Here is a 21,214-nt window from a genome sequence, read left to right on the forward strand (position 1 = left end):
ATAATCGTTGTATCGCTATTTTTAATCTATTTTTCGGAACCATTTTTAATTATTAAAAAGGAATTTGGAAAAAAAATGTGTTTTTCTTTGTTAGACCGGGGACTTATCAGCCAACCTGTTAGACAAATAGAGGAAACACTTGCTTGAAAGTGTGAAACACTTAGAAAATAATTTTCGTTGTTAATTTTTTTTTAATACAAGCTGTTTAACACTAGAATTGCCGCGTTTTTGGCGTGTGCAACTCTACCGCGATCAGTCAAAATGAGTGGTGGTTATCACATAAATAAATAATCGGATCTGACTAACATGTTCATGCCTCTTTAAGTTTGTATACTTATCATAATACACATTTCATTGGTTGTTTCTTACACCAGCATTTAAAAACTATTAAATAGAGCAAGTCAATCATTTATCCTATTGTGTTGCCACCACGAAGCTCCAAATCGTTTACAGTAAAATGATCAAAGCATTATTTTACTGCAGTCTTGTTACTCATAAAATTAAAATTGCATATTATATATTATCTTGTAGCTATACTGCAAGGAATACGTCTGTTAATTATCCCTTTTTGTGAGATTTTCGCACTGAAAAACGGTGTTTATCGTTCCAAACAAACCACCAGTCAAAATTATTCCGTTCGGTAGTTCTAGTGTTTAGAGCGGTTTCAAAGTTCCTTCCACTTAAATGTTGCCTACTTGCTTATTAATTGATACAACACTTGTAGTACATGTAAACTGATTTTTTACAGATGTTTTTAGTGTTTTAAAATACAGTAGTAGTAGTTTATTTTAGACTTATTATTTTATAGTGATGTTGAACAATTTTTGTTCATTGACAATCGGTTCGCACTGTTTGCATTCCTCACTGACTCCTTCTGGTTAGCGTTTGCTATTTTTATTTACTTTTGCTATTGATTATGATTTAATATTTACAATATGGGAAAAAATCACACAAGAACCTGCGAGGAAAACTTTTAAAATAAAATCTAACCTAACCCTAAGACGGTAGTAAATAAAAATGAAAATAAATGATAAATAATAAGATAAATTACCTTAAGATCCAGCCAGCTTGGCTTTAATTGCCAAGTGTTGTGTTTTTAATTGTGCAATGTTCTTAAATTTCAATGTTCTTTCTTAATAAACCCTTCAATTGTAGCAATGTTCCCAATACTGTGAAGCTCTATAGTATTGTACCTTGGAGGAAAATTTATGATCATTTCCAATACAATTTTTAAATTAATTTTTTTTACGATGTGAGAATGTTATGCTCTTCCAAGCTGGGACTGCATACGTAAGTACTGTTCGAAAAAATGCCTTGTATATAAGTAATTTGTTTTTTAAATTCAATTTTGATGTTATGATTAACAAAAGGGTACACACTTTTAATTATTTTGTTCTTTCTTACTAGAATATTTGCAGTATGTGTTTTAATAAGTAGACTCCTAAGTATTTTATGTTTGCTTTCCAAGGAATGCTTGCCATGACTGATCAACAGTTCACTTTTGTGATAGTCTCCTCGTATATGTTTTCTTTGTGAAAAAGATTGTTTTATGCAGGAATGATATTGTTGTAATCAACAAGCAATCAAATTCTGAAGACAATAAGCTTTTCCAGACGTTTTCCTAGACAACTCAGAAGACTAGTAGGTCAACAGCTTTCCGGTTGAGCACGGTCCTTGCCAGCCTTGGTGATGGCCACCCATTTTAGCTATTTTTATTATTTGACAATAATAAAAACTACATAAAATTCCCAGATTATTGCCATAAAGATCATTCTTAATTGATGCTGCCACATTCCAATGCATCAAATATAAGACATCTGCAATTTCAAACAAGTATAGCAAACATTTTATCATAAAACCTGTGCCAGAACTTGACGCACCCCAACCGACATCGATGCGAACTTTATCGCCCACCGACTAAAAGCCCTTTAATGCACGGTCAGCAGCATTTTTAATGGTATGCAACAAATTTTCAGCAAAGGATGGTTTTATTACCGTAAAATTGTTCACTTTGCCCATTTCCATCCAGCAAACTCACACACTTTCCCCAAAGAAAAAGCACCACTAATGACGGTTTGTCCCTGTGTGGCACACGGGAACGACAACCATTTTTCTGCACTCCTTCCAGCTCAAGTGAGATCAGCCGTTGTTAGTAAAAAAAAAAACCCCTAAAACGAAACGGACACTGCTGCCGTGGCAAGGGGCGAGTTAAAATGATAATGGAACCGAAATGATGCCGGTCCTGCCAGCTGAGCCACTTTTTGGCGGCCCCAGTGCGCGTGAACTAATTTTTGTAATTTTCCTATCGGCAGCCGCCGGTCATATGATGCCGCTTTTAATGTTCCATTTGCTTTTATGATCGGATTCTTTGCTTTTCTTTTGCTGGCACTGTCCCCAACATGGACACCCTTCTTCCAGAGCAGAAAAAGGAAAGCAACGTCGTCAATGTGAAAGAAAAACAAACTGTCGAACAAATAATGCCACCATTATTATCCATTTCAGTTGGCGTCCATACATACCATACCTGGTCAGACGTTTGATAACGACAATTCCTGGAAACTGCATGTTTCAACACACACTGCCACGGAGGTATGAGTATATTGAAATCTATTTAAAATAAATTTCAAACAACTTCAACCACACATTCCTAACAAAATCACTTCAATGCTTAATAAAGGATCGTTTAAAACTCTTAATCAGCTTCTGCTCGCATTATGCCCGGCCAATCAATTGATGTTTAAATTAACCTGGACAATAAAACATTCCTTAAATCTTAGTAAAACGCATCATAAAGTACGATCACTTCAAACTCACTGGCCCACTGGCGACAAGAGCCATAAAATATCTGCGATGCTATTAGCCACTGTTCCAAGAAACTGTTTTTTTGCTGAGATTTACTTTTCCCTACCCGCCTTGAAGTATCCTCCCTGCCCAATGGCTGAGAGGATAATTTGCATTTAAGATTTTTGATTTGTTTATTTCATTATTATCTCGAGAGAGAGAGATAGACAGGTGCATCGATGGGCGTCGTCGTCCGTGCTTGGTTTCCCTTCCAAAACGATGCCCACCCAACGGTTGAAAAGATAAGCTGAGCAAATTAACGAAAAGAATGTTTTGACGAAATGGCAACGAGAAACAGAAGCAGAGCAGTAGCAACAAACAGCAAATGTATGTCGATATACGGGCGTCGAACATCAGCAAAGCAATCGCGAGATCGTTTAACGATGGACACCAACCAGAAGCACTCGAGTGTTTCTACTGCCTTCCGTTGATGATGGGCTAGCTGGCACAGGAAGTATGGACGAATTGCACTGATTGGACAGGACAGGGCAGCTTTAGTTTCACCCCGAAGACCGTTTCCCGAAGAAGCAATTTTAATTTTTGATTACAATCAAAACAAACCGTTAACGGTGGGGCTAGGAAATCATGCGTTAAACCGATAGATTCGTGGCGTAGCTGGTTTGAATCGAATTATTCAAATCAGTACGATGATGATTCCAACGGATAAGTGATCGACAAACATACGATGCGTAGCAAAACTTTCACTGCCTGCTGTGTGAGAGCAGTGCAGAAATGGTACACGACTTTAAGATACAAATCAGATAATAAAGCAGTCCTTTAAACAAAAAAAAAAGAATGGTTTTCTTATTTTGCTCTCAGCTTCTACTGACTGACTTGGTTCGAAAGTGGCTGATCGTATAGGGTTAAGGTGTTGTCCAGTTTTTCCGACTCCTTTGCAGGTCGCTTCGAGGTTCCTCGAGGGAGTGTCCTTAATTCAATCTTATTTCTATAGTTTGTCTATGACTGGGTGTATTCTCTCCCTTCCAATGGTCATCTGCTCTACGAGGACCTTCCTATGAGTTCGTCAACTGATTGCTGATTCCTTACAAATTTTCCTCCATAATTTTTCCATTTGGTGTCGTAATAATGGCCGTTCATTATGTCCTGATAAATGTAGTGTCAGATCTCTTAAGATTCCGTACAGCTATACCTTCCATGACACTGTCATAAGTCAAGAAGCCTTTACGGAAAAAACATGTGGCTGGATGAATTTACCCCTCTCTCTCTCTCTCTCTCTCTCTCTCTCTCTCTCTCTCTCTCTCTCTCTCTCTCTCTCTTTTAGTGTACATTTTGGCCATGCTATTTCCAAATCCAAAAAAAAAAATCCTTTGGTCTGATTTTAAAGGCTTTCCTCCAAACTCAGCTACCCCCTCTGCCTAAAGGTACCTAAAGATTTACCTGAGAGTTGTTTGTTGTTTCCTTGCAGGCTATCAACTGTCTTCGCCGTCCTATTCTATTTTATATTAAGCAGTTTATTAGGCCTCCCTGTCCATAGATTACTCTCAGAAGCTCTTCAGCGTACGTTCCTGACGGTGCTGTGTTTTTCCTACTTATGACCAGAAATGTGGCCATGCAGTCTCAGCTTGAGAGCACCTCAGGAATTTCAGCACATGATCGAGGAATACAGCTTCCTCAGCAGCAGCAAATTCAACTGAGCCATATAAGTTTAGATACTGAACACGATACTTCACCTTCGGATGTCTTTTAGCTAGGCGATCTCGCGTTCGTAGTTGATTAGAAGGTGAGAAATATTTTGATATTTTGATTGCAGGAGTAACCTCAAAAGGACTTAACGGTCCGGGTCGTCCGGTGCCCTTCTCATGACATGACCAGCCATGACCAGAGCTTTCATTGTAGCGGATCCGCCAGTGATTCAATATAGTCAGTGATATGTCAGTGATATGATTCAATATAATCCCGGCATCGTCCGTTGCGGAAGGTTTTTTTGAGTGGGGTGTAGTTTCCTGCAGTATGATCGTTTGGAAGCCAGCACACTTGTTCGTAACTCAACATCTATTTCGTTGTCGGTGCCGACTCTTGACCCCTGATAGGTGAAGTTAAGGACGACTTCAAAGGTGCGATCAACTGTCTCGAACATTTGCAAATTACCTCATAGTTAATGAGCTGTAATAACTGATTCAATAAGCACAGTTCTTACACAGTAATAAGAAGGGGAAATAAAAGTACCTTAAAATGATTTCATCAGAACTCAGAATCTCCAGGGCACAATTATCGGTTACCTCTCACAACACAACGCTTTCTTCTACCGCACCGGTCCATCAGCATCATCATCATCATCATCCTTCACTCTTTGCATATCAATCAAGCGATTTTCCCGCGAATCCGTAAACAATGCTCTTCACGCTTCGAAACACTTCAATGGAAAACTCCCAGTGCCTTCCGAGGCGGATTTCACGAAAAACTTTTTGCCATCGCCGAATTTCACTGCTATGCACCGCTGATTAGGTTAGGGAACTCGTCTTCCCACTCGCTGTCTCCCTCCCTGGAAAATGTGCCGTACGAGACGAATACGTAGCGGTACAAAAGTTTAAAGCTTGTCGTCCATTTTTGACGCCACCAAAAAAAAAAACCCGTCACTAGCAGACCCACGCATGCACCACACGCGCGGTAGGAGAACAAATCGCACGATCTTTGTGTGCCGGCCAATGGGGGCCGGTTGTTTCCGGTTGGATGCACCCATCAAAAACTTCGCACTCGCCGATGGCTGCCGCTACTTGGTCCTGCAAACTCCAACGAGATGAGATGTCAGCTCCAAGCGCGAGAAATGCCCTTCGGATTCGGAAAGGATCGCACAGCAATCCATGAGCGAACGGTTGCACAGCAACAACAGGGTTCGTTTCTGCACCTTTTTTGGCAGGCAGGACGAAAGGATCTTCTTGGTTGATTGGAGGGAGTAGGGTAAGAAGGACACACAGTGAACACACAAAATTGGCCGGTGTAAATAAATTTGTTGTTTACCGAAATCAATTCAAACAGAAATTTTGCCCACTGCCCACCGGGTGCCGAAACTTTTCCACCCGAAGCTCTTTTAATTTTCTTCCCTCACGCTAAATAACGTCCGCTCCCGGTTTTCTCATCTCAGCATCAGATCAGCGCTTTCACCATTGTGGGTAAGTTTTATTTTTCTGTTATTGCCCCCGGGGTGGGGTGCGAGAGTCGAAACGAAAACAGTCCCCCTTCTTCCATTCAGCATCATGGTCACCTTCAATGCTTACTTGGCTGTCCAGCGTTTGGGTTTTGGGAAAATAAAAAAAAAAACCCCCAACACACACATACACTTCTATCCAGCCCGGTGGCCAGTGGCAACGGTGGAAAACTTTTCCATTTTCTATCCGCCATTTTTTTTTAACAAACAGCCTACCACGATTGCTAGAGCACAAGCATGGCACATCGCAACAACCCAAAGCAAAGCTTCGGTTGCTATAGTAAAGAGGAATTTTTATCCATTCTTTCCTCCCTTTCTCTTTCGCTCTGTTTAGTTTGCCAATGTTTCGTACTGTTGTTATTTTCCTTTTCCACGACCATCTCTCTCGTTATGTTTTCTTTTAGTTCTTTTTTACTAGTACTTTCGTATTTTCTTGCTTACTTTTAACTTTTCACTGTGCCGTTTACTTTACCTTTTTACTTTTTTCTCTCGTTCTTTCTTTTTCTTTCGAACCATCAATCTCGCTGGTCACCTACCCATACTGCTTAAAGATCACATTCAGTCTTCGCGCGCAGTGTTTTTTTTTTTTTATCTCTCGCTTCAGTTCATAAATCAAATATTTTGATAAGAACTCATTAATTTCTGCTTGCGCAAACTTTCAAGTTTGTTCCTGTGCAATTGCCAACAACTCTTGGTTATTTCGTGTGGGGGAGGGTTTTATTTTCTCCACCATACAACCGCACAGAGCTACACTGATTGCTGAGCTACACAGAGCTACACTGATGGAGAACTTCGAGGGAAAGGAAGATTTATACAAACCATTTCGTCATTGCAACGCGATCGTATCATCGTGACGATCAGGCAGACAGTTTTGGGTGCCGTTTTTTGGTAAGTTGCTAATACTGCTTGTCTTTAGTAACTTCAGAAAATTTTTCTTGATATTCAATTCAAAATTACGTAAAATTATGCACTCCTGATTCAATGGGTTAGTGTTGTTTTTAAAATATTTTAAACATCTTATAGAAAAATTGGACTTGGGAATTAGAAGTTTACTAAAAAGTTTTACTAATGCAAGAATGCAAGAAATTTAATGTCGAATATATATGATTGTAATATTCAAGATCGCTCCAATAGCATCGTGTCTCAGTGTTCGATCTGTTGTATCGAAGATCAAGAGTTATTTTTCTTCATCTGAACCAACATTTCATCAGGAAATGTTGGAATTGAAAGTCGCAGTGAATTCCTTCAAATGGACCTTCTTAACTTTTGTAGTAAGTCCAGTAAACCGGTTCAAGGCTGAAGCTGTTGTTGACCCTTGGAATTACAAAAGTGCACCTTTTTTTAATTAAGCTTTGTTGGCTTTTGTACTTGTTTTTGTCATTTTGAGTTCTTGAGTGAGTTCTTGTCAAAATGTCAGAAATTGTGTCTTCATTAAAAAATGTTTTAAACGCGAGAACTTCGAAGTCCAAATACGAAAGAACAATACAGAAAGTGCTTAGTCAACTTCTTCTTGGCCTGCTCAAGATTGAGCGCCGTTTCCGTTTGCAGGAAACGTATCGGTCCAACGCTGCATCCGATCCCCGACTCCACCTCGTCCAGCCAACGAGAATGCTGTGCTTCTCTTCGCCCCATGCATGAGTCCGTCATCTCATCACGTCCCTTAACCATCGTATCCTTTCGGTTTTGACTACCGTCAGGACATCTGCACCGCTAAGCTCGTATTTTTTTTTTTTTGTTCATTTTCCTTCTTTACACGCCCTACTCGACCACACTGCCAAAGATAGTCCGTTCGAAAACGACGAGCTCATTTGCATAGTGATCCCACACTATCCTCTGTCGGAATAGTCCACGACTCGTACCCGTAGAGGCCTACTGGACGTATCAGTATTCTGGATTGCAGGAGTTGTCTGAGTGGCCGTAGTAGGCACGATTTCGCTAATCAATGCGCCTTCGGATTTCGCTGCTTACATGGTTGTCCAATGTTAGGATCGTTAAAAGGTAGCAAAAATTCTCACCACCTCAAGCTAATCGCTTTCAACCGATACTCGTCTCCAGTGTCGGGCTCTATAATGAACAGTGCCTCCAGGTACTTTGTCTTCGTCGTCGATCAATCCAATCCAATCGAACTTGGGCTTCAGTCCGCCGTAGAGGCCCGTCCTGTCAATTGAGAGCATCATGAGTTAATTCATAGTAGATACAATGGGCAGTCTTTTCACGGCATGGCCGGAGTCTAATTCCCATCCGTACCGTTCATCCGTAGTATGCACGATTGTGGTCTATGCTGGTGTCAATCATACGAAATCATATGATAAAAAGTTAAGGACTTACCAGGACTGCTATCCAGCCATGAGCGACGTAGCTCTGTTGGATTTATTGGATTTATTCATTACAGTTAATTATATTTTTAATCGTGAAATAACCCTAGAATAATGACTATGTAAGTATTTTTTCTCAAATTCTTTTCCTTTCTTTTCTCAATATTTTTTCCCCGTAATAAATTAACGCAAACACGCTTCGATATATTTTAACTTCTTCTTCATTACATGATTTATTCTTTTTTCTTCGTCTTCATCTTCTTTCAGTCTCAAAAAATACATCTTTTCCTACTTTTAGTTCGTTCGTTGCGATTTTTGTTCGAGTTTTCACTTTGTATCACTTTGTACTGTTCCCAAACAAAAACAAAAAGTTGAAAGTACGATCCAGTTGAAAGATCCATTAAACGGAGAAAAAAAAAGTACTACACTCTAAACGTAAGATGAAAAGATAAAAATTGTAATCGATAAAAGAAAGGAATACAAACAAACAAAAAGTTGAAACCCAGAGCAGTAATATCAACAGTTCGATATATGTACAACGGTCACTGCTTGTGTGTCTAACTAATGTGTGCTCCAAAATTGCACAAAACAAACACAAGAAATGTTTGAAAGTAATGCAAAAACACTTGATCTACTGATAGATCAATCAAGAAGGAGAAGCTAAAGAAAAACTTCGCTCGCATTACAAGAGCTCTAAACAGAGGTAAATTATAAATAGTGAACAGTGAATTATAGCAAAACAAAACAGATTACAACAAGAATTCACAAAATATACGAACAAACACACACACGCACGCAAGCGCACACACACACACAAACACCGTTTGAGTTTGCCGTAGTGAAAATTTCAAACTTTTAATTCAAACGTACTTTGAAAGAGAAAAGCAAATGGAATCATTTTTCCGAGTAGAAAAATAAAAACTTAAACAAAACCTTATTTCAAACTCAAGAGTTCTAACAAAATTCAAAACTTGCATTCGAAACACTTGTCTGCAAACCGTTTCGAACTGATATTCAACACATTTTTTTGTTTGTTTCGAGCGCGCCACAAACATGGTTGAGGTAGCGTAAAACCTACAAACAAGTAGTCATAATGATGCAGCAGTCAATTTTGTACTTTTTGCACTGCATCGGGGATACATCGATGCACCATCACGCAATGCAGCCTGAAGAAACGGCACAACTACCCACCGGAACATCCAACGTTCGATTTTTGTTTTCCGACAATTTCTCCGACTGTTGTAGCTTTTTCACTCGCGTGAACTTTTTTAATTCACCACTAAAACTAAACTTCTTCTACTCTGCTATGGCGGCGTGCGCCTTCTTGTGCGCATTGATGGCTTTTTCCACTTCGATTTTCTGATCCACCGCACTACAGAAAAATAAATCCCGAAGAAGAACCGCTTTGCATCGATATTGCGCACGCGCACTGGCAGCTAGCACACGACGACCTGCTCTGTCAGCACAAACTCGATCGATGTTCGATGAACAAAGCGAGAACAGAATATCGGAGGGATATCTGGTATAACAACAACTTACCCACAATATGGAGCGATTTGTATACACCTTCCAGGCTGTGTTCCACCTTCAGTTCAGCTCGCATCTGATGTTGTTGTCGCGAATCCGGAATCTTCACTCCCTTCTTCTTGCACTTCTATCCACTGGGAAAACCCAGGAGGGGGAGGGGGGGGGGGGGGTTGAGAGGTAGTACCAACAATACTGGATCATTTTAATGTACACTTTAAACGGTAACTCAAACGAAATAAAAAAGGCCAAGGAAAACCTACTGTAGATGCTTGGCTGCTGGACAACAAACTTGAGCGCGCAAAAAGTTAAGGATGGCAAAAATTAAGGGTTCAGGAAGAAATCTAAAAACCAAATGGCGATGGCACTCAAGTATAACACACGTGTGTTTTAGGCCGCCGTACGCTGACTAAAGTGCTCGTACTTGCAGTCCCGATCAACGCATTGACCTCCGAGCTCAAAGGGACAAAGGATACCGGTGGGAATGTTCTGTGCACTGTTGGAGAGTAGAAAGAGAGAGAGGAGAGAGAAAGAATGGCAAGAATGGCGGAGAAAACAGGAAAGGAACGGGGATCAGCGTGGGACATCGATATGTTTTATGAGGTGTGACAAGTTTGAGTAAATTGGTAAAAGTGTGCTCCAACAAAACAAAAAGCGTTAAAGAAATAACTCATCACGTGTAGAGTAATCCAGCAACACCATAAACCGATTGAATAATTAGTCAGATTAAATGAAAACGAATGAAATAAGGATCAGTTAAAAGAAAAGCCCAAACAAGTAGGAAAAGGTAGGAAGGAAAAACAAAATGAAGGGAAAGGGAAGGAAAAAGTGGAAAAGGATATTGATTTGAATTTGTATCACTTGCTGACTTGAATCGAACCGATTGCTGATCTGCTCTTGGATCAGCATCTCCATCTTGAGATGGTGTGTGCCTTAACTTACCCTTGCTTCAAGGACAGCAGCGGTGACGTATACTTTTCTATTCGGAACGTTTCGCCAGCAACGATTCCTGCATCTTCTTCGTTGCGTTCTTCTATCGCGCTAGTGTCTTCTGCTGACCGGATCAAACCCGGCGAAACAGGCATAGACTCATCCTTTGGCAACTCCTTCTCCTGCAAGATCGCTTCCTCAACCGAAGCATCATCCGTCTGCATTACATTATGTACAATTGCTGGCTCAGTAGTTGTGGACATATTTTCATCCTCCTCCTTCTCGTTCACGACAGCCGCTGAAGGAATTGCTCCTCCATCTACGACATTTTCTGATTGCTCTTGCACATTTTTTGGCTCCTCCTGAAGAGGCTCCTCCGGAACCGACGCTTCTTCCCGATTAATCGTATCTGAAGTACGCATCTCCTTAGCAGATTCTGGGACAGCATCATCATCTCCTTCACGCTGAGCCTCCGCCTCATTCGATCGTCCCTCGTCACACTCGTTATCGTACGTAACCGTCTTCCAGTACCCTTCAGTCTGATCGTCCGCGTTCGCCGCTAACCGTCGCCTGTGGTTGGTAATCATCTCTTCCTTAAATTCTTGCAGCGTCGGTTTACGGATGTTTCTTAGCTCACGCGTTTCGGCTATCAAAATACGCAACTGTTGCTGGACCACGGTTCTGCTCGAGGACGTCGGCAATCTGGAAGAGAATGTGTTAGTAGTGGTATAAGACCCTGCTTCCAAATCCCCCCGTTTTCGAGATCCCGTCACGTAACTTTTGCCACAACACGAGTGCAATACCATCTATCTCTCTCTCTCTCTCTCGGTTGTGTCTACAGCAATTTTATCCGATTCCAACTTACTGATACGTTTCCCCCTTAATGGTGCGCCCGATCTGGTAGCACATGCGTTCCAGCTCACCGGAACGCTTGCGACTGAAAAGGATCTTCTTGCGGGTCGCCTGCAGGCTGGTAATTGTGTCGTACGATCGGTGCTTTCGCTTTTCATACACGTTCTCGAGCAGCGCCAGCTTTTCCTTCAGCAGATCGATACGATTCTCGAGATGATACAGCTCCCGGCGTGCCTGCTGCGCTTCCAGTATGGTCGCGTTATGGTGCTCGAGCTCACCCAAAAAGGTGCCGCTGAAGTAGGTTTTATCGCGTTTCCGGATGACAAGAAGAAGAATATGTGATAAAACGTGGCGTGGGTTGTGTATGGGGTCGGACTGGGTAAGCGGTAACAATTGGGCAAATTGAAAAGGAGCATAGAGTGCAGTTACCTGTGCTTTTCGAACTGTTTTTCCGCGGTAAGCAACAACCGGTTACGGGATGCTTCCGATAAGTTCGGCAAACTTGAACGTATTTGTTGCAACTTTCTTTCGACCGGATCCTGCGCGGTGTTCGTAGCGTCCGTTTGCTCCTCGTTAGCTTCTGATGTGGTTGTTGCAGTAGTTGTTGTTATTAGTTGGGAAGAAGCAATACTTAACGATTGTTTCCGTTTGCCAGGACTCTTTCCAGGTCTTGATTCGGTCGATTTTTGCTCAACAACAGTACTACTGTTGGTGACTGTTAGGGTATCTTGCTTAGGAACTGAGGTTTCTTTAATTGTGCTGCTAGGAGCCTGTGCAGAATTTTGACGTGCAAGCTTATCGCGCTCTAATTGTGCCATACGGGCCACAAGTCTCATGTACTCCATCTGAGCCGATTTCGAAAGATGTCTCACAGCCTGTAGAGCGAATGATGAATTAGTGTCGGGAAGGTTCAGCGTATGCATCAAACATATTGGACAGATTTTAACAGATTGCTTAAGCGAAAACCCAGTACCGGTGCTTGTACCGGATTGATTACGTCAAATCATTTGTAAACAGACAAAATTTCACTACGTTATCAGTGGATTTGGAGTAATTGTGGACAAAACAACCAAGGAGTTATGTTTGATTATTTGTTCGTGCTATCAGTGCTAACTCTCGGCAATACAGTAGGGCATCAGTTAATCTTCAGTTTGCGATGAAACTGAATAAAACCTAGCACACAATAGCTTTCTTTCTCTTCGCTGACTCATCAGCGCTCCTATTCTGAAGTCGGCATATCGAACCTATAGCTTTGATGAAGATTGTTGGTGACGCCCCAATGTGCCTTACGCGATGACGCAACAACATGCTGATCCTCAAAAATTAAATAAATATTAAAGGTAACATAAATTAATTCATCAAGCGATCGAAACGATTGAAAAACTAGGTAGAAAATGTTGACCACGGTCAACACGGACCACGATCAGTGCTATTACAGCCAGTGCAACAAATTCGGGCCAATCGCCCTCATTCAGCCATATCGATAAAATCATTTTAAAAATCTTGAAAAAATTGAAAATTAATTAAGATCAAGCACCAATCTCCTTGTTGCAAGTTTAAAACCCAATTCACTTGCGCCGAACAAATGGAATACAGCGTTTTACATGAAAAAAAAAACGAATAATAAAATAATAAATTCAAACTTCTCACCATCGGCGTGGCCATCGCATTACTACTCGATGGAAGTTTCTTTGCAGCATTCTTTAACTGCTGCTGCTGCTGCTGCTGTCTCGTACCCGGTAAGCTCTTCTCACTTGCAGCTACTCTTCCACCGCACGCGGAATGTTCCACCAACTCTTTGGCAGCACCATCTTCTTGGTTAGTTGTGGTCGTACTTTTACTACGTACACTTTTCAAAAACTTATCCAATTGTTCCTCAAATCGTACCGTCGGGGTCTTTGCTATTGCGATCGCGGAGTCTGCTACGCTATCGGTTACTGGAACGGCAGGATCCTCCACCATGATGTCCCTTTTCTCTGGGGACAATGCAGTGAAATCAACGTCCGAATCGGAATCGGAATTACCGAGCTGTATGACAAGTTTCGCTACCGGCTTTGAAACAAATGTGTCAACCATTGTTAGTTCCTTGGGTGATTCGGTTCTCGTAACGGTCGTTAGGTGGAGTGGAGGTGACGGTGCAGCAGCGGTACGATTCAGATTGATGAGCTTCTTCGGATTGTTGACGAGCTTTTGTGTATGAACGACGGAAGACGCTTTGTTGGATTGTTGTTGTAGTTGTGGACGGAGTTCCGAGGGAAGTTCGGGGACAGGAGAAACATTTCCAGCGGACGCTAGTTGTTTTGCCGGAAGACTAACGCTATTCGATAGTGATTTTTTCCTTCGCTTTCCTTGCACTCTCCGATCGACAATTGTGATCAAATTTGAAGATTGGTTCGTTGTCGGTTGTGGGGAAGTCATTTTCTGAACAGGTACTGCTTCCCGCACTGGTAACATTTTCTCTTCTTCATCCTGCACTACCGGGACATCTTCTGTTGGGACGGTTTCAATAGGATCCTGCTCTCTCGGCCCATCCACTGACGGAGGTTCAACCACTTCCCTCTTTTTGCTTTGCTTTTGGCGCATCTTTGTTAGTAGCAAATGGCGCAATGCTTCCGCTTCCGCTTCCTCCATCGAATCGGGTGTAACGGAAGGACTTTCCGGTGCAAAATCTCCCCTCCGATGAAATAGGGCCGAATCGCAGGAATCGGTCCCCGCAAGAAGCAACCTTTGTTCGATCGCTATGCCACCGTCAGTAGGCGACGGAGCACTACTAATACTATCGCTACTGGCCAGCTCCATGTCGATCGGTTGCTGTGAATCTTCCTCCATATCTTCAACCTTCCCGATCGGACTGGCCACCGGGCTAATCTCCATATCGTTCCCATTATCATCCGTATCGACAAGGTCGATTTGTTCGTAGTGTGGTTCGACGATCTGCACATCATCGTCCTCGATCATTTCCACCGAATCGTGCCCATCGCTGTACGCACCGTTCTCATACGCCGGAGGTATCTCCCGGACGGGGGAGAGGACGATATCGTCACTCGGCGAGTACGGTTGCTCATTGTCCAGCTCACGGCGCTTCTGTCTCGAGGCGTGCTTCTTCAATACGGCCGTTTTAAGCGCGATCAAGCGCAGTTCGCGCTCTTCTGCCGATATCGTATCAGAGGTGCGATCTTCCGGTTTATTTATCGTTGGCGGTGGTGGCGCTGATGGTATCTGAAGATCGGAAATAATCTCCCCTAGACCTGCTTCCCGTACGATCGGTTTCGTGCTAAGCGCTAATAACCGCAGCTGCAATTCTTCCTCCTCATCCGCATCGCCCTCTATTATGACCGCATCCGAATCGTCCGACACTTCCACCACCGGTTTCCGCTTAACGTCAGCCTTTCTTTTCCGCTTAGACGTTTGTAGGAAAAGTTTCTTTTTCAACGGATTTTTCGTACTAGAAAGCCGTTGGCTCTTCCCATTTTCAATACCCAGCGCGAGGTTGAGATACTCCCGATCAACGACCGCTTCCGGTTCCGAATCTGACGATGGTTGATGCCGTGCTGGTGATCGGGAAGCGTATCTTCGACGTTTGTGCCGCGACCGGTGTGAGCATCGTTTCGAGCCTTTTTCTTTTGTCTTTTCAGCGTTCCGTTTCGTTGCAACCGAGCGCGTGTATTTGCTACCCTCGGTGTAGCGACTGTCCTCTTTGTTTGTGTTGCTTGTTTTGTACGGTTTGTGGGTTCGATATGATGGGTGCTGATGTTGCGAGTAGTAATAGCAGTAATTTTCCTTCCCATTCATAACCTCCTCAACATCCAGATAGTCTGCAAAAGTAATTTAAAAAAAAAACCCAAAGAAAGCGTTAGAGATGAGGGAAAACATCAAAAAGGCGGAACTGGTTCCGGACGGTTCCGGGCCGTCCCGATGGTTCCGACGGTTTCATGATCGCGAATAAAACACCATTTCCGTACCATATTTGCTATGATTGGCAAATTTGCGCATCATCATGCCCACTTTCTTGTCTATCGCTTCCAGGGCCGCCATGCGATCACGGATGGTCGATTCCTCCTCCGAGCTGATGTCTTCCAACTCTTGTTGATTTTCCTCCTCATCTTCGTCCTGTATTTCACCCTCCTCATGATCCTCATCCTCGTCTGGACCATCGCTTTCACTGCTTACCAGCACCAAACCTTCCGGAAGGTCACCGATTTTGGGCGATGATGGCAATTGCTGCTTCTCGTCGTCTGGAAGCTCCATGGTGCATGGGAAAAGCGTGCCCTCGACCAACGATGTAGGCATATACGGTGGAGCGCATTCGATGGTGTCGATGTTTGATGCAAAATGTGACGAAGTCGGTCCCTAAAAAACACTATTTAAAAACATTCCAAACACATAACAGTTCACTCGTGAAATTCTATGTAAAGCACAGCTGAATATCTTCCTTTCATAACTTGCTGTTTTTGCGTTTACTTCGACGGGAAAAAATCAGGTGACAGCTGTCAAGCCAGCTGTAAGAAACCCAAGGTTGGTAGAGCAATGTAACCAAGGTGTGCTACATTATTACTTTATTTTACGTTATTTTAAAAATATTTTTTCTTTGTAATTTATGCCTCCTATAGAATATGTTGTGTTGCATGCAAATATCCCATTGTTTTTCCCTGATAAAATTCAGACAGATTTTTCAATTCGGCAGTGTACGAACACCTTGTGGCTACGTCGAATTTGTGTATTGGGCAGTGAGTATTTTTCCAAACAAATCGGCATCTGTCAAATCCCGAAACCCAAAAAAGGAGGACAAACAGTTTTTCTCTGCTTGCAACAGCTAAAAAAAAATTGAATTCTCCCCCCTTGGATGACCCTCTGGTGACCTGCTGGAGCAATATCTTTTCAATCTGTGGTGAAACGGCAAGATAAGGGAATAAAAAACCCTCCCCCGGAACAGGCAATCGGAAATAGGAAGCGCCTCCTGGGGTCATCCCATTTCCCGGGCGTTTTTCGCTGGTAAAACAATAAGAAAATGGTGCCATAGGAAAAAAACGGGCGGTGAACTCTAGGCTCAAACGGTTAGACGAATATGAACGGTACGGCGGCTGCGGCAGGACAATCGCGGGAAGATACCGGACCGACCATGGAAGCGGTCGAAACGGTAACCCTGATCAGCGACGATTCGGACGTAGAAATGACCGACATTTCCGTGAAGCGTCCGAGCAAGTCCGAATCCGACGAAGGACGAAGGACGAGCCGTCGGAAAAAGGTAAAGGTAGGATACGGTGATAATGGTGCGAAAACTAACACCGGCACTCCGGGTCCCGGTAGTATCTGCGAGGGTCCCGATACACCCGCCGATCGTAAGCCGGAACCGGGAGCGAAACCGGATCCTCCTACACCGAAATCGAAAAAACGTGAAGCAGAAGAAAAATCTGCCACCGGCCCGGATCCGAACCCGTACCAGGAACTGATGACGGGATTGGAAGGTGCGGCCTTCCAGTCACGACTGCCGGTAGACAAGATGACAGCTGCGGAAGCCGTATGCTTTCCACACATCATCAAACACGGGTTGGTAACGCAGCGCATGTTCTTAAACGTACGCAACCGGATCCTGCAGATGTGGATCGAGGAACCGACGGTACAGCTAACGTACGAAAATGCACTGAAAAAGATGGAATCACCGTTCGATAGTGATCCGTCGCTGGTACGCATGGTGCACGCCTTTCTCGAGCGGCATGGATTCATCAATTTCGGAATATTCGAACGCTTAAAACCACTGCCGGTGAAAAAGCACGCGAAAGTGATTGTAATTGGGGCGGGCATTTCAGGCCTGGCAGCAGCACGGCAACTCCAGCAATTCGGGTTCGATGTGATTGTGCTGGAGGCACGGGATCGTGTTGGTGGACGGATTGCGACCTTCCGGAAGAATGCTTACACGGCCGATCTCGGTGCAATGGTAGTGACCGGCATCTGGGGCAATCCGCTGACGATATTGAGCAAGCAAACCGGCATGGAGATGTGTCCGATCAAGAGCACCTGCCCGCTGTATGGGGCAGGCGGTAAACCCGTACCCAAGCACAAGGACGATATGGTGGAGCGAGAGTTCAATCGGCTGCTGGAAGCGACCAGCTACCTTTCCCATCAGCTGGACTTTAATTACGCTGGCAATCATCCGGTGTCGCTCGGGCAGGCGCTCGAATGGATTATTAAGCTGCAGGAGAAGCACGTGAAGGAGAAACAGGTTCAGCATCTGAACGGGATCATCGGGTGGCAGCAGAAGCTGCTGGCTAATCAACATCAGCTGGTGGAAACACTGGCCAGGATAAAGGAGTTGAAGGCGAAAGCGCAGCATTTGAACGATACAAAGCCACCGAAACCACCGCCACCGGTCAAGGAGGGGGGCAGTGGCGGTGGAGCGACACACGATGCCTCGGGAGGTAAGTCTTTTGTCCTTTTTCTAGTCTCACTTCTTATCGTTCGAGGTTAGGATAAATAACAGTTTTAAAATCAGAAAACCGGTAAAGCCTCAGTAAATCCTTCTTTTACTTCCTTGAATATCTTGTTGGCCAAATATATTTATCATACTCGGCTTTAGGAGCTTTGCCTATCTCTGACTGGCTCTTCTATATCTCTGTTGATGTTATTCTCTCCTGTAATGTGGTTGTCAGAGGGCGGTCTGGTGGTAGCGGCGACAACCGCCTCGGTCGGACAACGTGGCAATAACTGGGATCAAATCCTCCGGTGGTGTATGTGTGTGGACTTGACTTGAAAACGAAGTCTGGACGGATCTGGAGCAATTAATGATGCCTCGAGAGGCCCTACTCGGCCGGAGTTTCAGGATGTAGAAGTACAGGGTCCTTCATACCGCAATTTCCGCTTAGTGCCTCTAAAAAGCTTAATCCTCCTCTAGATACCTGTGACCTAGCGGTCGTTGAATCCAGGCGAAGAAGAAAATGTGTAATTGGCAATGAAGAAATAGTTCTAAACTGACCCGCCCTCGTTTTCTCCATCGCTTTTCCCGGAAATTTGTCCCGTGTTTCGACGGTTTTTGAGAATAAATTCGCGGGCTGTCCTATCTTGTCTTGTTTAAGGGCGCCAGCTGGAGTTATGGCGATATTTTTGAATATTTTCAAATCCATTATTCCTTTTTTCAAACATCCCTTCATTTAATAATTCCTAACTGTCTTTTTTTACGCAGGTGACAGTGCAGCGACAAAGTACTTCGAGGTTGAGTTCCAGCTTCGTGTAACGGCACGCGAGGAACAGTTGGCTTGGAAAGAGGTGGAACGGTTACAGGCGTACCAAACCGAGCTAGAGACAAAGGTGCGTGAGCTAGAGAATGACCAAGTGTCCGAGGTGTACCTTTCCTCGAAGGATCGCCAGATCCTGGACTGGCACTTTGCGAACCTGGAGTTTGCAAATGCGACTCCCCTTAGCAATCTATCCTTGAAACACTGGGATCAGGACGATGATTTCGAGTTTATCGGTAGCCACACGACGGTAAAGAATGGATACTCCTGCGTACCGATTGCCCTTACCGAAAATCTGGATGTGCGAGTCAATACGGCCGTGACGTGCATCCGGTATCGGCCCGGCGGTGTCGAAGTGACGGCAGACCTTAAGTCAAACAACTCCACCGTCTGCTATCGGGCAGATCTGGTTCTCTGCACACTCACACTCGGCATACTAAAGCTTGCCATCGCCGAAGAATCGAAGCAGCTGAACACGGTCCGGTTCGATCCACCACTGCCCGAATGGAAGCAATCAGCCATCCGGCGACTTGGCTTCGGTAATCTGAACAAAGTCGTACTCTGTTTCGACCGCATCTTCTGGGATCCGAACACGAACCTGTTCGGACACGTGGGCAGTACTACGGCGAGTCGCGGTGAGCTGTTCCTGTTCTGGAATATCTCGCAATCGCCGGTACTGCTGGCACTAGTCGCGGGTCAATCGGCTGCCATCATGGAGAACGTGTCGGACGACGTAATTGTGGGCCGGTGCATTGCCGTGCTGAAAGGCATCTTCGGCAATTCGGCTGTCCCACAACCGAAGGAAACGGTCGTCACGAGATGGCGCGCGGATCCTTGGGCCCGCGGTTCGTACAGCTTCGTGTCGGTCGGATCTTCGGGTAGTGATTACGATCTGCTCGCTGCACCCGTTACACCGAAAGCCCCCGAAGGAGAGGCGGCACGTGCAAAACCACCTGCACCTCAACCTCCACCCGTTCCTCCACAGCAGCAGCAACCACAGCAACGCCATGACAAAAACGGTGAGAAGAATGAGAATGAGGACGATGATGATGCGGACAGCAATCCGATCGACATTCCAAGGCTATTCTTTGCCGGTGAACATACGATCCGCAACTATCCGGCCACGGTGCATGGTGCACTGTTGAGTGGGTTGCGGGAGGCGGGCCGTATTGCCGACTACTATCTCGGCTTTCCCAACTGCTACCCGGAAGCACCGAAGGAAGAAACGAAGAAGTGATCCTCGTAAAAGACGCTCTTGCCGCACAAAATGCACACATTCACACACACACAGACACAGTAGGGAGGATGTGAGGGGGAAGCTTTCGGTCTCGGGAGTTGATCGGCCATTTTTCTCTACTCACTGCACCGTGCAACACCACTCACACATTCTACACCCACACATGCAAACATTCACCGACACATCACCATTTTTCCCGTTCGTGAACGCTCTCAGACCAAGGACTCCTCCCCCACACTGCTGCTGCCTCCAACCGATTATGGTTCGTGATTTTGGTTTTGTAGGAATTGACACCGAAGCAGTTTTACTACTTAATTACAATCACGATCTCACGACATATTTGTGTGTACTGCGTGTTTTTTTTTCGCGTGCGTGTTTAATGTGTGTGTGTTTTAGTGCCGGGAGTACAACGGTATTACACCTAGTAAATGGTTCATTATTTCCGTCTGCCATGTTCAATAATGTAGATAAATAAAAATCAACAAACTCTGTAACGTAATGTAAACGAAAGAATTAAGTTGTGTCCTTTTTCTTTGTCTTTCTGTTCCGTGTCCAGAATTCTGAGAAAAAAGACTTCATTCGGGGTAGAATCTCCTATTGTTAATAGCCAAACCTGTCCGAGAAGTCCTTCATTATGGTAGACATTGTAGTAATTTCCGAAATGCGCTTTCAGCCGATGTCCTGTCCAGTCACTTTTGTGAACTCTAGATGTCAACTGAGAAGCTGAATTTACGTATTGTGTTAAAATCGCCTCGGTCTAGGGCGGCAGTCCTCCATATACGGTTGCATTCGATCCACGACAGGTTTGACTCCACCTGAACCAGCGAACGAGATCCTCACGCCTCGTGACTAACGGGTCGCTGACGAACGAACGAACTCGAACCAGCATCCTCATCACGTGCACCAGCAGACCCGTTTCGTGTCCTTCCAGCTTTAAACACCTATCTTGAACAGTTGTGTCTATGAGAGTCGAAGAGACTAGGAGACGAGCAGAACTAATTCTTGAGCTACGGGTAATCTGGAGCTGTGTTGCATTTCGAAAGAAGAATAGCAACGCATGACAAAAAAGTAGCTCAATAATGAAAGGAATTAGATAGCAAGATTTGGAACATACTGATGC

At 44.1% G+C, this 21,214-nt stretch overlaps 3 protein-coding genes across 3 annotated transcripts in view; 2 read left to right on the top strand and 1 right to left on the bottom strand.

Annotated features, from left to right (window-relative positions):
- LOC126567977 (recQ-mediated genome instability protein 1-like) overlaps positions 1–21,214 on the top strand; it is a 269,968-nt gene that overhangs the window by 78,130 nt on the left and 170,624 nt on the right. The window lies entirely within an intron of this gene.
- LOC126567788 (uncharacterized) lies at positions 10,237–15,951 on the bottom strand. Its single transcript, XM_050224087.1, has 6 exons — positions 15,591–15,951; positions 13,279–15,443; positions 12,058–12,503; positions 11,642–11,920; positions 10,789–11,478; positions 10,237–10,342 (listed from the first exon to the last, which is right to left on the bottom strand). Exons 1-6 carry the CDS (start codon positions 15,916–15,918, stop codon positions 10,237–10,239), a joined length of 4,014 nt encoding a protein of 1,337 aa, XP_050080044.1. The 5' UTR covers positions 15,919–15,951.
- LOC126567886 (possible lysine-specific histone demethylase 1) lies at positions 16,692–20,133 on the top strand. Its single transcript, XM_050224228.1, has 2 exons — positions 16,692–18,044; positions 18,806–20,133. The coding sequence occupies exons 1-2, from the start codon at positions 16,694–16,696 to the stop codon at positions 20,092–20,094; spliced, it is 2,640 nt and encodes an 879-aa protein (XP_050080185.1). The 5' UTR covers positions 16,692–16,693; the 3' UTR covers positions 20,095–20,133.

The sequence above is a fragment of the Anopheles maculipalpis genome, chromosome 2RL, assembly GCF_943734695.1.
Source record: "Anopheles maculipalpis chromosome 2RL, idAnoMacuDA_375_x, whole genome shotgun sequence".
Taxonomy (NCBI): domain Eukaryota; kingdom Metazoa; phylum Arthropoda; class Insecta; order Diptera; family Culicidae; genus Anopheles; species Anopheles maculipalpis.

Bases quoted from the DNA above. Each gene is read 5' to 3' on its own strand.
- LOC126567788 (XM_050224087.1), bottom strand. From the start codon at position 15,918: ATGCCTACATCGTTGGTCGAGGGCACGCTTTTCCCATGCACCATGGAG. The intron at 15,444-15,590 runs GTACGGAAATGG...TTACTTTTGCAG, and splicing joins TGCCAATCATAGCAAATATG to ACTATCTGGATGTTGAGGAG. The intron at 11,479-11,641 runs GTAAGTTGGAAT...ATTCTCTTCCAG, and splicing joins ATTAAGGGGGAAACGTATCA to ATTGCCGACGTCCTCGAGCA.
- LOC126567886 (XM_050224228.1), top strand. From the start codon at position 16,694: ATGAACGGTACGGCGGCTGCGGCAGGACAATCGCGGGAAGATACCGGA. The intron at 18,045-18,805 runs GTAAGTCTTTTG...TTTTTTACGCAG, and splicing joins GACACACGATGCCTCGGGAG to GTGACAGTGCAGCGACAAAG.